This window comes from Cololabis saira, chromosome 1 (genome assembly GCF_033807715.1).
Source record: "Cololabis saira isolate AMF1-May2022 chromosome 1, fColSai1.1, whole genome shotgun sequence".
Lineage (NCBI taxonomy): Eukaryota > Metazoa > Chordata > Actinopteri > Beloniformes > Belonidae > Cololabis > Cololabis saira.
Genome location: NC_084587.1, coordinates 17,565,342 through 17,581,652, shown reverse-complemented (window position 1 = coordinate 17,581,652; position 16,311 = coordinate 17,565,342). Strand labels below are relative to the sequence as shown.

The 16,311-nt window shown below is 39.5% G+C and overlaps 1 protein-coding gene across 6 annotated transcripts in view; it reads right to left on the bottom strand.

Annotated features, from left to right (window-relative positions):
* si:dkey-92j12.5 (multiple PDZ domain protein) overlaps positions 1–16,311 on the bottom strand; it is a 70,643-nt gene that overhangs the window by 34,549 nt on the left and 19,783 nt on the right. For all 6 annotated transcript variants that reach the window (XM_061715186.1, XM_061715328.1, XM_061715361.1 and 3 more), the window contains exons 19-20: positions 12,022–12,145; positions 8,442–8,640 (exon numbers count right to left, since the gene is read on the bottom strand). In XM_061715186.1, the coding sequence (XP_061571170.1) occupies positions 8,442–8,640; positions 12,022–12,145 (323 nt within the window). The remainder of the gene's footprint in view (positions 1–8,441; positions 8,641–12,021; positions 12,146–16,311) is intronic.

Sequence of the window (16,311 nt, the reverse complement as noted above, 5' to 3'; positions counted from 1 at the left end):
ATAGTTGTTGCCAGCAGGCGCTCTTGCTGTTCTTGTTCTCCCCTATTTCCTGTCCTCTCGACCCCAAACTGGTCAAAGCCGGTAGCTGTCCTCCCTCAGGCCTTTTCGCCCAACTCAAAATTGGTACTAGAGAGGCTGGTGCTAGTGCCAGCTCCAAACAGGTTCTACAACCTGTTTGCAGGTTCTACACCTGTGTGTGTACGCATGGGGGGTGGGGGGTGGGGGGTGGGGTCGTATGGAATGTTTTAAATTGTGTTTTTTATTGTTATTTTATTCTGCATGTAAAGCACCATGTGTTGCATTTTATATTGTATGATTTGGTGCTATACAAATAAATAAAGTTTTAGTTTTACAAGGAACTGGCTTGCTCTTCAAATGGCCGGAGAGCGCTGGAGAGCCATAAAATAAAATAAAAAAATAAAAACCTAAAATGAGTGTGAAATCCCTCAGAGCAACCCCAATTGGAAACTAATTTTGGTATGTACAGATGCTGATCGTGGCCCTAAAAGTCTGGTTTGGAGTTGGGAATTGCCTTCATGCAACTTATATGTTTCCTGTGCAGTACATATTTTTGATTGCAGTTAAATCAGTAAGAAATTCCAGAATTTATATGATATATGTCTTAAATTGATGTGGGTGCATTGTTACAATAATCACGCCCCGCACCGTGAAGCAGCTTCTTGCATCTGGCCCAGCAAGGTTTTGGGACCAGTGTAGAACCAGCTTTCTTGGCACCAGGTTGGCGCTTTCCTCGCTGCTGGCTTTCAAAAGGTCTGGCAGTAGCACTGAACTAACACTGCTACCGCTTTGGTTCGAAAGCTTTAGCTGAGTCTGGTTCTGCCAGAGGTTTCTTTCTCTTAAAGGAATGTTTTTCCTTTCCACAGTCGCCTCGTGCTTACTCACGATGGGTGATTGCATCAAAGCAAAGTCTTGCTGCGTTTCTTTAACGTACTGAGTTTGTACTGATTGGACTAATCTGGAATGAGTTGATTCGCATTCTTGAGATGACACTTGGCACTGTAAGAACAAAGCTGAATTGAATTATTTATAAAACTGTCTCTGAATAAATCTGTCTTTATCTTTGTAAAATGACATGCAACAGTCCTCTGAGCAGCAGATGCATATAAGGAGCTGTATTTTGGTGCATCACTACCAGGGTGGAGTGATTACTTCCAGCAGCACCAGATAACCCGCGTCCCGCTTGTTTACAAATTTGGCCATACTTAACAATCGCGTTGACATTAGCTCACCCTATTCATGGTAGTTACAAGTTAAAACAGGCTGCGAACAATCCTTACACCCAGATTGGGGCACTTCACCAAAATAAGAATGTAGTTCCCTGTTTGCATCTGCTAATAAGATTACTGTGTGTCATGTAAATAAGAATATTAATTAGCTGTTTGGACATGTATTTAATCATTTAGTGTAGGTGTTGTAATCTACTTTGAGATGGCTGGTGGGGGCTTTGTCAGACTGAAGAATGGTATCTATTGATGGCAAATAAGCTAATTCCCCAAATATTGATGTTTCCCTGTAAGAATTAGAGCCTGATACATCTATATTTCTAAAATATATATAGGCGTTAATGTGGTCTACCGTATCAAGAAAAACGTGAAATAAAATGCATGTCTGACTCAAGATGGATACATGATTTTTCTTTTGCATAAGCCTGGATTTATCTGTAAAATGATGTAAATAAAATATGTCAAGGACATCATTAAACCCCCCCTGTACCATCTTCCACTTCCCTTCTCATTACTTAGTGTGACACTGCAGGCAGACACGTTGTTTTAATCTCCTTAGAGAGCCAATTTCTGTGTTACATTCAGGATGGAAGATTGAATATGGAGGTCTTCTGCACTAAGCTGTTGTGACTGAACCATGTGGACAGCCTGTCTTGTCTCAAAAGAAACAGTTTGATAGTGACAAGCCCTCGTGCCTGTGACTGTCTTACTCTAAGGCTGCCAAAGCAACTCATCAGCCTCCACTTGCTCTTAGATTGTCTGAAGTGCTGTCGGTTGAAGGCAGAGTGAGCATGTGTGTATGTGAGGTGTAAAAAGGGAAAAAAAATAAATGCCTGTGTATGTTCATTGCTGTTTGTGTATCCGGTGCACAGTGCATCAGTGAGAGGCTCTTTTAAAACACTCTTTAATTCAGAAGCGCACTGTTCAAGGTGAGATGAGTGATGAATTATTCAGAGTTTTTTCCCATAGCAGGAAAAAGGTGTTCTTGGAGGTTAGACAATTCAAAGGTTGTGTATTTGTGTGTTAATGTGTGTCTTTCTACATGTGTCTTTAAAAACACTAACTAGAGAAGAAGGGAGGACGATTGAGAGAAAGCGAGTGGGTGTTTTGCAGGGCAGAGGGGGCACTCGGGAAGGAGAACCTCTCCAATCAGCCAAACAAACATCCTCAACGTGGAGCCGTAACTGCTGATGTCAGAACAAGAAATAATAACTTTCCAAATTTCCCCTCGGGCAATCTTTAAATTTTCATTATCTAATCTGAACATGGCTCTATTGGCCCAGTCAGCCGTGACTGCGGCGCCAAGAACAAGGTGGCCACGGAGATCCAAAGCGAGACAGGATCATTTATTGAAAGAGATGCAGCGGAAGTCAGGATTGGGAATCTGTGCAGACTCAATATCTTTATTCATGCGAGTCACACAAACCATCAAGTCAAGATAAAATAAAAAATAAAAAAAAATGCGAGAGGAAATCAATTAATTTTTTAGTGGTGGTCCGTATTCCCAAAAGATCTTTCTATGTTCAAAACTAATAGCTTCAGCCCTTATGTCTTTCCAGCAAAGATGTGTTTAAACTATGAAGCAAAAGGAGAAAATTAATATCACTTAATATGAATAACCGTGCCAGATAACTGACTGGAATCCACGTCGAGCATGTCACTCATGCCCTACTTTAGACCACTGGGGCCTTTCCAGTTGGGAATATTGAGAAAATCATTCAGTTGATAGCCTTGGGCGAAGAAAAACATACCTGCACCATTTTTATGTATTTAAAAATGAATAAAATGGAACAAATTTAAATGCTGATCTTATCTCAGGACGAGATGTGTAGCAGCTATGATGAAAGAATTGTGTTGTCACAATAAAGGCTAAAGATCTGAACAATGATTGTGTTGTCCTTATTCATTTCTCAACTGAAACGGAGCAAATGTCTCACTAGTTGGAGTCGTGAATGTTGAACACATCAATGGGATGTCAATGTTCAATGGGTCTCATTAATTAAATGCTTGTAACGCTGTGAGCAAAAAAAAAAAAAAAGATCTACACATAAAACACGTCCCTATTTGAAACTTCATAAACACCGTGTAAAACTCAGATTTGATCAAACGTGTGTTATGTTCACGGATGCCATTTGGAAATAAACAGCGGGAGGCAGGTGCTCATTAATTTACATAAATCCCCACCATGAAAGGAGGTAAGGATTACGACGTAAAGGTGCATCGTCTACCTGTAGTGAGGGTGAACGGCATCAAAGTGGGAGAGAGAGGAAGAAAACATGGTTCAGATGCTGCAATGTTGCTAATTTTAACAGAAGTGGAGCAACGGAGGAATATTAGTAAAGCCGTGACAGGAGCCGGCAGGTAACTAATGCACTAATGATGTGTGTTCTGTCCAACCAGGGATTCAAGAGGTGAGACGAAAAGGATTTGAAATCAAGTTTAAAAAAAAAAAATGCATTTCTATACATCTCCACTTTACTGTAACCATGGGGACATCCCAAAATAAACTGGAGAGGCTTCTTTATCGGGAGTGATACCTGATGAAGACATGACTCCACGGGAGTCAGTGTAAACTGGGAAGACAAGCCTCTACTTGATAGATAATGTGTGATATCTGTGTGTGCTGCGGCAGACAGGCTCCGAGCTTTAAACACACATTTTAAAAAACATCATCAGAACCTTGAATGTGTAAAAATCCCAACACAGAGGTGCCCTTTACCACCTCTCCAGATGTTTACCACTGCCCTTCTGGTATTCTACCGGGCTTTCACTCGTGATTAATCATTTCTGTTTTGCCGTAATTTTCAAATGGTTAGAATTGGAGTTAAAATTATTCGGTAGTCGCCTAAATAAAATGCATGGTTGGATATAAATATCATAGTTATGGAATTTATTTTGGGTTTCCAGACTGCATAATGGTGGCATGCCTCATTTGTTCCCCCTTTGGCTTACATCTGCTTACTGCTTTTGTAGTCGCATCGCAACGCCGTGACTAACACCATCTATTCATAGAGGCGTTTTTAGTCACCTTGTACTACCTGCGCTGATGATTATGTGCCTGCAGCCTGTGGTTCACTGAGTTGTCTGATCTGAGAGTATTTCTGCGCTCCGGTTGGATGCTTACACCTCACTTTAAGAGCTTAATTTGAGCTGGTTCCGCTTAACTTCAACCCGAGCAGAGTTATAAATAAGTGGCACAAGTGAAAACATTGACACGAGTCTTGGCGGCTCGGCAAATAATTTGGCTTGTCATGAAAAGAGAAAAGCAGTGGTGATGGGGTTTTTTGTTCTTTGTTTGTCCACGCCAGCCATTGTGCTGTAACAGGAAGTTTCCAGGGCCTGGGACCTGTGAGATCTTGAGCGAATGCATTTCTTCATCGTTTATCAGGGATATTAATTTTTCAGTAGTCCTGATTATCTTCCATCTGATCTGCTTTACAAATAAATGTTTCGCCAATAAACAAGCTATTTATAGACAAAAAGTGGAAAAAGTGAACAGTACTTTAAAGCCACTCTATGTAGCAAGGCTACTGCTGTCCAAAAGGGGGCAGAATATTACAAAAAAGTTCATGTTTAAGCCCCTTGTGTGTGAGTGATATTGCTAGTAAGAGCGTTTTATAGCCAGAGCAATTATCAGTAATCCAGTACAGTCTGGATTTAAAAAATAAATGAATAAAACTGTTTTTGTGGTACAGTACAGACTAAAAGTTTGGACACACCTTCTCATTCAAACAAATGGGGAAGCGTGTCCAAACTTTTGGTCTGTACTGTATATCCACTTAAATTAGAGATTGCAGACTATTTAAAGTGAGCTTCTGAAGCAGTACATCCTAGATAATGCACAGAAGATTTGTCTGCATAGTGCCATTAATTAGATATGTTGTGACTATTCTTTCATGTGATCAGTGTATGCCGGTAAAATGCTTGCTACATCAAAAAAGTATTCCTAACTGGTGTTTCCATCTGTTGTTATAAGAAAAAAAAAAGTCCTTAAGCAAGCACCGTACCGAAGCCCAACTACAAATATATGTCATCTTGTTTAAATATTTAGAATTTAATTCAATAATTGGTAGCTCTTCCTTGCACTTTGGGAGGTATTTTTACATTTTAGTGTCATTTCACTGATCTCCGCAGACTGATTAACAGGCTCCTGCCTTCATATGGAACATATGCAAGAAGATACAGAGTTTACACACATTTGTGAGCCATTCCTATTGCAGAGTAAATCTTCCCTTTTTTTTAGCTCCATTCGCTAATTCCTTGTATTCAACAGAAGCAGTCTTGACTGCAGTCGTAAATAAGGATCTGAAGGATCTTTTGTTTTTCCATTTTCAGCACCTCCTTGGTTTCTCCAAGAGAACTAATTTATAAACTGTGGCATTATGTTTGCTCTACACAGATATTGTTATATTCCGGTTTTAGAGCAACATATGTGAATATCCAGATGTCTTTTTCTAAGAGAGCCTTGCTTTCTGGCATGAACTGGCATGCCTGCAGTCCAGATCTTTCATCAACTGGAAACATTTGCTGGCTTATGAAACAAACAATATGACGAAGGAGACCAAGTGTGGCCCAAATGGTTTTCAGACAACATGCATCCGTCAAAACTAGTGATGCACCGAAATGAAAATTTGTGGCCGAAACCGAAACCGAAAATAATAATAAACACTTGGCCGAATACCGAACAATACCGAACATGGTTCTTCGCAGTTTTTCATTTATTTTGCCAATTTGTTCACCATTGCATAAAGCATTCTTTTAAAAGAAAAAAATCTTTTACAAAATTACAAGGTAGAAAACATTTGTTGAACATAAAAAACTGAACATTTTTTAATTTCCCAGCATTTCTTAAATATTCCAGCAGACATTATACCAGCAAAGAACAATAACTTAAAATAAATAAATTAAGACATTTTTTGCCCATCTTTGAGCTTACGTTAGGCTTAACTGACTGAACATTGTAACATAGGCCTTAAAACAATAAAAATGCATTAAAGCGCTCAGGGTTTTTTATCATTTCAAATGATAAATCAAACTTGTAGTGCTGAAAGACTTTGCAGATGTGCCCCCTCTAGATATTTGAGCAGAACATTCATTGCAAACAGCCATTCTTGTATTATTCTTTGCCACTCTAAAATACCTCCACACTGCTGACATGTTTGCGCCGCACCACTTCACTCCACGCTCTTTGCTGTTTGATTACGTCATCTAAACGCACCTGTAATAGATTGATTTATGTTGTTTTGGTTCCACCTGCTGGTGAATGTTAGGTAAAATTCTTATGTGGTTAGTTTTTGGTTGGCCAACGATTTATGTGGTACGCAACAGTTACGGAGCGGCCAGTCTATTTCCTTATATTACAACGCCGTTATTAATTGTTCGGTTTTTTTCCCACTTATTCCACCGAACACCGAAAGTGTTTTTTTGCCATTTTCGGCCGAACAATTTTGGTTACCGAACAATCGGTGCATCACTAGTCAAAACTCCAACAACTGGTGACTTGCAGTATATGGACGGTTAAAAGAGGAGATGCTCCACAGCCGTAAGCATCATCCTGTCCCAACTGTTTTGAGATGTGTTCCTCCTGACATCAACTTCTTTTTTCTTTAAGGCACATCTCTTCCGTTCAAACATTAACTTTGATTACTATATTCTATTATGAATAAAATATGGGCTTATGAGACTGCAAAACATTGTATTCTGTTTATTAATGATCACAAAGAGCCTCATCTTTTTTTGAATTTGGGTTGTAAATTACACAACTATTATCCATTAATAAAACATAGTATTCAATAATTTTGCACAGTTGTAGCATAAGTCTGTTGGTGCCTTATTAACAAATTTGAAATAAGACATAGGTTAACATGCAAATATTTTAAGAAGATTGTAAAAGTAACGTAAGTAGGTTTTGAGAGATTTCTTTTTAAAAGCACAGTATGTAGCAATACCACTTCTGACCACAAGGGGCATATAGCTCTGCATGTTGACAAAAAATTCGGTCAATATTGTGCTAATGAGCGGAGACGGTCAAGCACATTTTGTATTAATTCATTGTCCCAATAGGGGACTTCATTAACTTGTACCCCAGAAGTTCCATCCATCTATTATCTAGACCTGCTTATTTCTGTATCAGGTCATGGGGTGCTGCTGGAACCAATTCCAACTCTCTTTTGGTGAAAAGCAGGGCTACACCCTGGACAGGTTACAAATCGATTGCAAGCCCACGCAAGTATGCAAACTCCACACAGAAAGTGGAAGCAGGAACCTTCTTCCTTCAGGAAGCAACCACCCGTGCTGCCTCGCCAGAGGTTGATGCTTGAATTTTATCGTAATATGTAGGGCTGGGGATCAATTCCGATTCAGAATCGATTATCAAGATTTGATTCGATCCGATTCGATCCAATCTGATATTGATATGGGTTAGTGTTATTAAAACAGTTTTTTGAGCTGTTGCATGAATTATATGACTGTGTAGTTGTGTGACATATTAATACTAGTATTATATTGAGATTCAACAGCAAGTATTGGCAGCTAATGATGACCTAAAGGACCAATCACCTCCCAGAATGCTGATAGAACTGCTTTCAGAAACATCGTGTGGGGCAGAATTACCAAACAGATCCAGGGCAGCCAAGGGCAGTATGAAATCAGTTTTATTTTTTCCCACATTCCGTTTGAATTTTTTTCATTTTCGGTCTATTTTGGTTTTTAATTTTTGAGAATTTGGTTTTTAGCATTTTATGCAAATGTAACCCCAAGACAGTATATAAATAATAATGAAATATAGACAATGTATGCAATTATAACTGAAAACTTAAATGTTTTCATACCTTTAAACATATCTAAAGGCAAAAACATGGCACCAGTTATTCTTGTGTCCGACAAAAAATTCCTTTTTTGGGCATAAACAAAAAATGACCAAAAGTTGTAATGTAATGATAAAATTTTTTTTAAAAAATCGATCTTTAGACATACCAATCGATTTTTAGGAATTAATATGAGAATCGATTTAGAATCGGAAAATCAATTTTTTTCAACACAGGCCTAGTAATGTGATGCCCCCGTGAGGCCAGATGTGGTACTACACAGAGTGGCTTTCAGGATAAATTACATACAAGGCCCACTGAAGTTCAGTTTAAAGTTCAGCCTGAGTTCTCCACATGTTGTGATGCAGCAGGGCAGTGTTTGTCTCCTCACCTCATTTCTGGTCCTAAGACAGAGTGTCGGCGGAGTACGGCCCTGGCTTGGACGCTGGTCATGTTGGAGGTAGGTTCACCGTTGATGGCTAGGATGATGTCCCCCACCCCCAGCCTGCCATCCTGGCAAACAGAGCCTCCCTGGACCACAGTGCGTACCAGTATGCCTGAGCCATCGTTGATAGCACTGACCGACATCCCTGCCAACACGCAGACAAACACATAAAACACACAGGCACACACAGGCACATACGAGCACCGGTGAGCGGAGGGTTGGCCAAGGCTGCTCTGATTGCATGCCAAACAAACAGACATTTGCCCAAACAAACAACTCACGGTGGCAATAATCAACATAATCAAGACAGACACAAGGCAGATTAGCACACAAACATGCCCACACAAGCTTAACATTTGCACGGCATTTGCACCTCCACAGTCACACACAAACAAGGTGCAGAAGCACACACACACACACACACACACACACACACTGACGGCAGACGACACAGGTGACCGGAGGGGCAACACATGCCCTTCACACAAACGCCTGAGTTTGGCATCATCAAGTTGGACACTAGGTGGATTACAACACTCCATTAATGTAAACAGGCACCTGTCTCACACACGGACACACAAACACACCTTACACACAAAGAGGGAAGGCTGTAACGGGTCGGGTAGACGGACCTAAGGCTTTGCTATCTGCTAATCCACAACACTATGGTCGTACATAATTTGAAACTGGTCAAAGAAATGACTTTGTGCTTATTTTTTTGATCAAATAAATAGTTTATTGTTTTTGTAGTTACATTCAAATTACAATACAATCATAGTGCCTGGAATACAATCCACTGGAGAGACAACCACTGCAGCTTACAAGACTGAACACAATTTTCAAAGACAAGAGGAACAACAAAGACATCATTCTGAATGTTTCCAAATCCAAAAGTGCTAACGTACCACAAGACAGCATCGGAATACATCTTCTATTACAAAGTCTACTCAAAGAATGTTGAAGTATAATAAATGGTACATTTCCACATTTACATGAAAGTGTGTTTGATTAAACCACAACAACATTATTTCTTTAATCGTACCAAGGACTTAAGTGCAAAAGGTTCACACCATTTGGTTCTCACAACTTAAGAATAAAGAAAGAATAAACAGGCTTTTTATTGTCATGTTTTGGGTAAGCAAGGCAAGAATAAAGGACCCCATGAAACCTTTTTCTCAGAAAGCCATCCAGATACTTTCGTACAAACCAACAATAAACCATATGTCCAACCAACAAAGCCGGGCATAAAAACACTAGAATAGTAGACACTAGATAGTGTTGTACGTGGCACCTAACAGTTACATGACATAGCACAAATTAGTTTGATAATATGTCATTAATCAAGTACTATGGGTACACACTGTGACTCTTCCTAAAGTGACCTGCAATAGTTTGGGCACCCTTGGTCAAAATACCTGATACTGATCGTTATAGGGGCACTAATTTAAAGACCAACAATTCATTTTGACTTTTGAATCTATATTTGTGTTTTCTTTTTGTCTGGGCCAAATCAGTAAATAAATAATTAGATAAATAAAATAAAATAATAATCAGATAAAGCAAAATTAGCTTGAAAAAAGATATTAACTACTCTGGGACCTAAAACCCAAACAAACTCAACAATCAGCATGACCACATTTAAACACATGCCATCAGAACGGCCTTCAAAGTGATTCATGAGATTCAAGTGGTGGTGCACTCACAAATGACCTTCATAGGAGAGCGAAACGGAAAAAAAACTTTACTACACAAAAACAAAACCCTCATGCATGAAATAAAAGCACCTCCAGATTTATGATGACCTAGAATCTGTGCCCCACATTGAGCAAAACTCTGATTAGGGAAAGAAAGAGCAGCAAATTTAAGAAAAAAATACTCTCCCACTGTTGTGCACAGGAGCAGATTGATCATACATTGGACTTTTGCTGCAATTAGAAGTACAGACAACCATCACAGAAGAGGTAAGATGTACTTCAGTTCAGTTTAAACTACATTCTAGAAACAAACACCACAATGTTTCTAAAGAAAAGTTGAAATGATGCGTTTTTAAAACTTAGTGTGATCCGAACCCCCAGGTCCCACTTGGTGTGGAAGTGCCACGCTATTTCTACGCTACACCAGCTGCTGCGAATCGCGGCCAGAGGCATCACAGTTGCTTGGAAGCATCCCAGAAACCACCGCCTCCTCTGCTCCTCCAGAAATGCCCATCCAATCTAGTTGGGCACCCAGCCGCAGCTAAACCGTGTCAATTTACACACGGCAGATTGAGCTGAGAGGATGTCAAACGCAAGTATCACAAGAAAATCCAACTTTGACTCGTGCATCAACAGTATGTTAACCTGCGGAGGCCCCAGGTAAACGATTCAGGAGTCTTAAGAGATTTAAACCATGTACAATGAAAGATTCATTTTAGGGGTCAAGTAGCATATATTACCTGTTTTTTTATACGCATAACCGCCGAAAGGAGAGGACATGGCGAGAGTTAAGTATTTGAACAGCCTATCACATGCAATTTTCACATGCTCTTAAAACAGTTGGATAAACTTGTAATCTCATAAATCCAACCAAACAGCCGGCCCTCAGAAATAGTTTGCTTGTGAAAGGCTTTCAGCAGGAACTGCGGTCTTGCTGAGGACAGAACAAAATCCACGGCACTTCCACACCCAGTGGGACCCTTGGACCTAAACATAATGTCGGTGGAACTTATAAGTGAAAGCAGGAAAGTGCCAGAAGGTCACAAAAGCCTTTTGCAGTTTCCTTTTGATAAGTGGTGCCCAAACTTGTACATGCCACTATGTGCTGACCTTTTTGCTTCAGATCACAACTCTTAAAACTAACTAAAATCAAAGCATTGGAAAAATGCAAGCCCTCCAAATTACATTTTCCAAAGCACCATGCTTCAATAAATATCTTTGCAGTACTTTTTGAACAAATGGGAAACCAAACAATGCAGTGACACAGATTGTAGTTTGTGCTGCTGATTTTCTCAAAGATTTACATAATTCCAAACTCTTTGTCTTTCTCTCTCTCTCTCTTTTTCTCACATACACACACCCACACACACAGTAGTGTGGGGCCTTCTCCTTTTTTTCTGCATACAAATCAGTACTTTCCTTATAGTTTGCATAGTGCCCTCAGATAAAAATGCCGGGTCAGCTTGCACCCTGCTGTTTCTCTGTCATGTTTGTTTAGCCAAACATTGCCCTCGTAGTTTAGACAAGGTATGTATCCTCATCAGTGGCGTATGAAAGGATATTTAGATCAATGTTTGGGTCATACATCTCAAAATACAACACAGCTGTGGGATTTAACGTGACTTTTTGACATTTGATCACTTAAGGAAAGCTTGTGTCTAATTCAAAACACACACACATGCGCACACACAGGTATCATCTGCTCTCTCAGGTACGTCACCACTCCTCTTCGGGGTAGTCGTCATCACCAACTCCAATTAGAGTCATTATCGCCATGCCTGTGACGTATACACACCAAGACAGCAGCGCCATGAGAAAGATGGAGAACATACCAAGGCTACGGTTGCCCCGGACAACAGTGATTGTCCTCTCAAAGCTTGTGCGAGGAGGCAGAGGTGGCGCTTGCTGCCCGTTGTCATCTTCCATGTCGCCAAAGTGATGGTGCTGCTGGTTTTCCTGTGGGGGAAACAGGTGGCATTAGTAACTGACAACAGGAAAGTGGCGTGTTGAATGCATATGCATGCTAGTGACTGTGTAGCATCACAGCTTTGCTTTGAGCCCATGCTAACATTGTAATTGCAATTCTGTTCCCAAAAATGGTTGAACAGTGTCTAAAATGTGAATAAAGACAAGGTGTGTAAGTAAAGACCTATCTCTAATTGCTAGCAACAAATCTCAGAAACATCAGGATGAAGGAAAACATGCAAACCTCATAACATTTTTCACTTAAATATTTCTTTGGTAGTCAACAATAAAAGGGTATATAATGGGCCAATTGATCTTTTGCAAGCTTCTCCTAGGGTTCGCTTTTAACCTGTGTTACCGTTGTTGAACTGCTGTGATCTTTTAAACCTCACTGCACCCGTCTTCACCATCTGTGGCGTGCCAGAGATTAGCTTGAGCTCCACTGCTGTGTTCCCAAAAAAGAAGTGTACAGAAGCTGTATGTTTCATAAGTCCAAATATTCCATTGCTATGAAGTCTGGAGAAAGTAGCTATAGAGCTAATGGAGCATGGTAATGCTAATGTTTGAGGCTCTTTTTGGAACTTGAGCCATGATTTGCGAATTGTGTAAACTGAAATAGTAATTTTGATAATGAATTGATTATGCTTTCATGTCTACCACCCAAGAAACAGGAGTCTCGAAATTCTAAGTAAAATATGTACCAGAACATTTTAGGTGTTTAGCCAAATGTTAGCTTGAGCTCCTCAGGAAATATCATTAGAGGTCTATTTTCCTGTGTGTTTGCTTAAACATGATACTGGTAGGTTTGAACACATCCTATAGTGCAGGGCTATTCAATTGGCGGCCCGCGGGCCACATGCGGCCCGCCAGGAGCTTTTATGTGGCCCCTGGTCATATTTCAAAAAAGGGGGTGTTTGTTGAATTTTTTTTTTTTTTTTTTTTTTGTTATAATATTTTTATAACTGGCTACTATGGACTAAAATGGTTGTGCTCAATGCTTAATATAATATTCAAATAAGGAAATCTTGGTGGAAAGTGGTGCTTTGTCATTATGGCATGTTTTATTAAAAGTAGTTCAATATCAATTTCATTAAGTTTGCTCAATGCATGGTTTCAAAATGAACTTGCATTCAAAATAATATTTCTTTATCTGAATATTATATTTAACATTCACAATTACTAAATCTGGAGACAATTAATACATAATTCATATGTAAACTAGATATATTCAAATGTATAATACAAATGTATTATATTTACATAAGTCTTCGTCTTTGAGTGCAAAATACATTTTGAAAACCCCCACATTTTCAAATTGTGCGGCCCTCTCCATACAGTCCTTTTGCAGATGTGGCCCCCGGCCGAATCTAGTTGAATACCCCTGCTATAGTGTTTTCTTGAACACTATGAGACATGTAAGCCTACAGTATTTTATCCTCCAAACTATTTTTTTTACATTTTTACTCTCATTGAGGCCCGGTTAGGTGCTGCCTCTCAAGTAAAGACTGACAGAAAAATGAATTTTGAAGTGCTCGTATCTTTAGTAGGCTACTTGGTGTGATTTTGTGGAAGAACTCACTGCAGGATCTCATAAAAATATACATAAATTAAGAAGGCCACCATGCACAAACACAGTTCATTGCTGCACCCACAGGTGCAAATTACAACTCTGTAGACCAGGGTAAAAGTGGCATGTGGTTTGACGAATGAATATTTAAAGTTCTACAGCTTCCGGGCTAGATACGAGAAAAACTTTAAAGTTTATTATCATAACAAATTTCTAAAGCCAATATATGTGGTGCTATATGAGCACACACGTGCTGGCATGGCTAACATTTACATCTTGGAAGGAAACATAGAAGGACGTATACAGGTGCCTGGGTTACAACAAGGTTTAATTGAGGGAATACGTTGCTAGAATTAGCAAGACAACATCAAACCACATTCTGATGGAAACACAACATCATCATGGTTGTGAGGTGCAAGAGTCTGGATGCTAGACCGGCCTACCTGTAGTTCAAACCTGTCATTTCAGACATTTGGTGCATTTAAAAACAAAAATATAAGAAATGAGGCCCTACACCGAGACCAAAGGAAACTCCCTAACAACAAACAATATCAAAGCCTTTCATTCTTTAACTGTAGTAACTAGTCACCTCTGCTAGTAAGTTTTTTAAGTACTTTCTTAGAGCCATTATGTAAAAATGTAATACTTTTACTTCTGACCACATGGTGGAAGAATATCAAAAAAGGTGTGGTGAATGACACAAAGAAAAATTCACCTTTAGTGGAACAAAGTGAAGATGTACCCCCACTTACAGTAGCACAGAATGGACACAGCTGATCTATACACCACCTTGTGGTCAGAAGCTATGTGGCTACATGTTGTGACTTTAAAGCTTGAGTTTTACATTTCTACCGTGAGGAAATGTCATTTATAACAAGTTCTAAAACAAAATTGCTGTTGGTGATGGGGAAATGGTCAGAGGACCATTACAATTTTCATTATTCATCTTCTGTGGACTTTAAATATTTGAAAAACTGTCAGATGAAACCAATCAATAGTTTTCAAGGTCCTTCTGAACCATTATCAGAATCATGGTGGTGCAAAAAAAAGAAAAAAAGTCACTCAGCTCAACAGGATTTCTGTGTGGAATATTAATATTTGGAGAAATTGAAATACAACTGAAAATGAAATTACTATTGTTAATAATTTAGCCTCTACCATAGAGTTTGCCTCAGTACTGGGCATCCTGCCATGTTCAGCCAGGATGCCCAGTTTCAAATATCTAATAAAAAAAAGCTCCTTCTCTAAGGTTGTATAAGGCCACGTTCACACTGCAGGTCGTAATGCTTAAATTCGATTTTTTTTTACCAAAATCCGTTTTTTTTTTAAGTAGTTGTTCAAATTATTACTTAAATATCACCTTCATCACATTTAAGTATGTATATGTAAGTACTTGAGAAAAAGGAGAGCACTAATGTTCACAATGGCCTTTTGTGCAGCAGTGGCTACTACTTTTGTACAGAGGCATGTGTGGATGCGGAGCCGGAATCGGGAGTGGTGGGATCACGACCAGACGGCAACGCGAGGGTCTTCACTGACACAGAGTTCATCCATAATTTCAGGATGTTGAGGAAGACTTTTGAACATATCTGTCTCTGTCCCTCCTCTAGACAAAACATTAATCTCCTGTGACGTCAACGTTGGATGAAATGCAACATGACCGTTCTGACTGCAGTCCCTTCGAAATTGGATATGTGTACGATTTAGGACCACATATGAAACTGGCCTGGGTACGATTTGAAAAAAATTTGATTTAAGCTGTTCAGACTTCTGATATGATATTTTTAACAACTGCGCAAAAGCGATAACTAAATATTTCCTCAGTGTGACTGAATTTTAGTTTGCACTCTAAAGCCCCGTTTACACGTAGCAAAAACAGTGGTGTTTTCATGCGTTTTGGCCGTTCGTTTACACGAAAACAAAGCTCAAAGTCACCAAAAACGATCATTTCTGAAAATTTCTTGGCCAAAGTGGAGATTTGCAAAAACTCCACGTTTGCTTGTAAACAGAGGGAAACGGACATTTAGGCTTCAGAACGTCACATTATACGACAGAAACGTCACCAGCGTCATGTGTGCGACTTGTGTTTACAATTTGTTTGGCCACTGTAGTTACTTGTGTCATTTTTTTTCCAGGATTCCGATTGGCTAGCATGACTTTATGCTTCTCGTTACACTACAGCCTGTAGGTTTGGCTGCTCGTAGCCCCCCTTAACAGCGTATTTATGCAGATTTGTGTAAATGTTGGTATTTTGAAAACGATCTGATGTAAATGATGGTATTTTTCAAAACGTAGAGGGGGAAATATCCATTTTTGTAAATACCCGGCTATGTGTAAACCTGGCCTAAGTGTTTGACACCAAGCACTTTCTCCATAGCTGTCCCTGTGATACTGATACACCCGGCTCTAAGCGCCCCTCTATAGAACATGAACGAAGAGAAAAGGCATTGACACGATAATCTCCTTTGGTGCAGCTAAAATGGCGACCCACAGAATCTCATGTTTGCATGCTAATGAACGCTTACTCTGTACTTTAATGGTAGAGATTACTGCTAACTGCTAACCAAAGTGCCACTGCAAAGATTTTTCC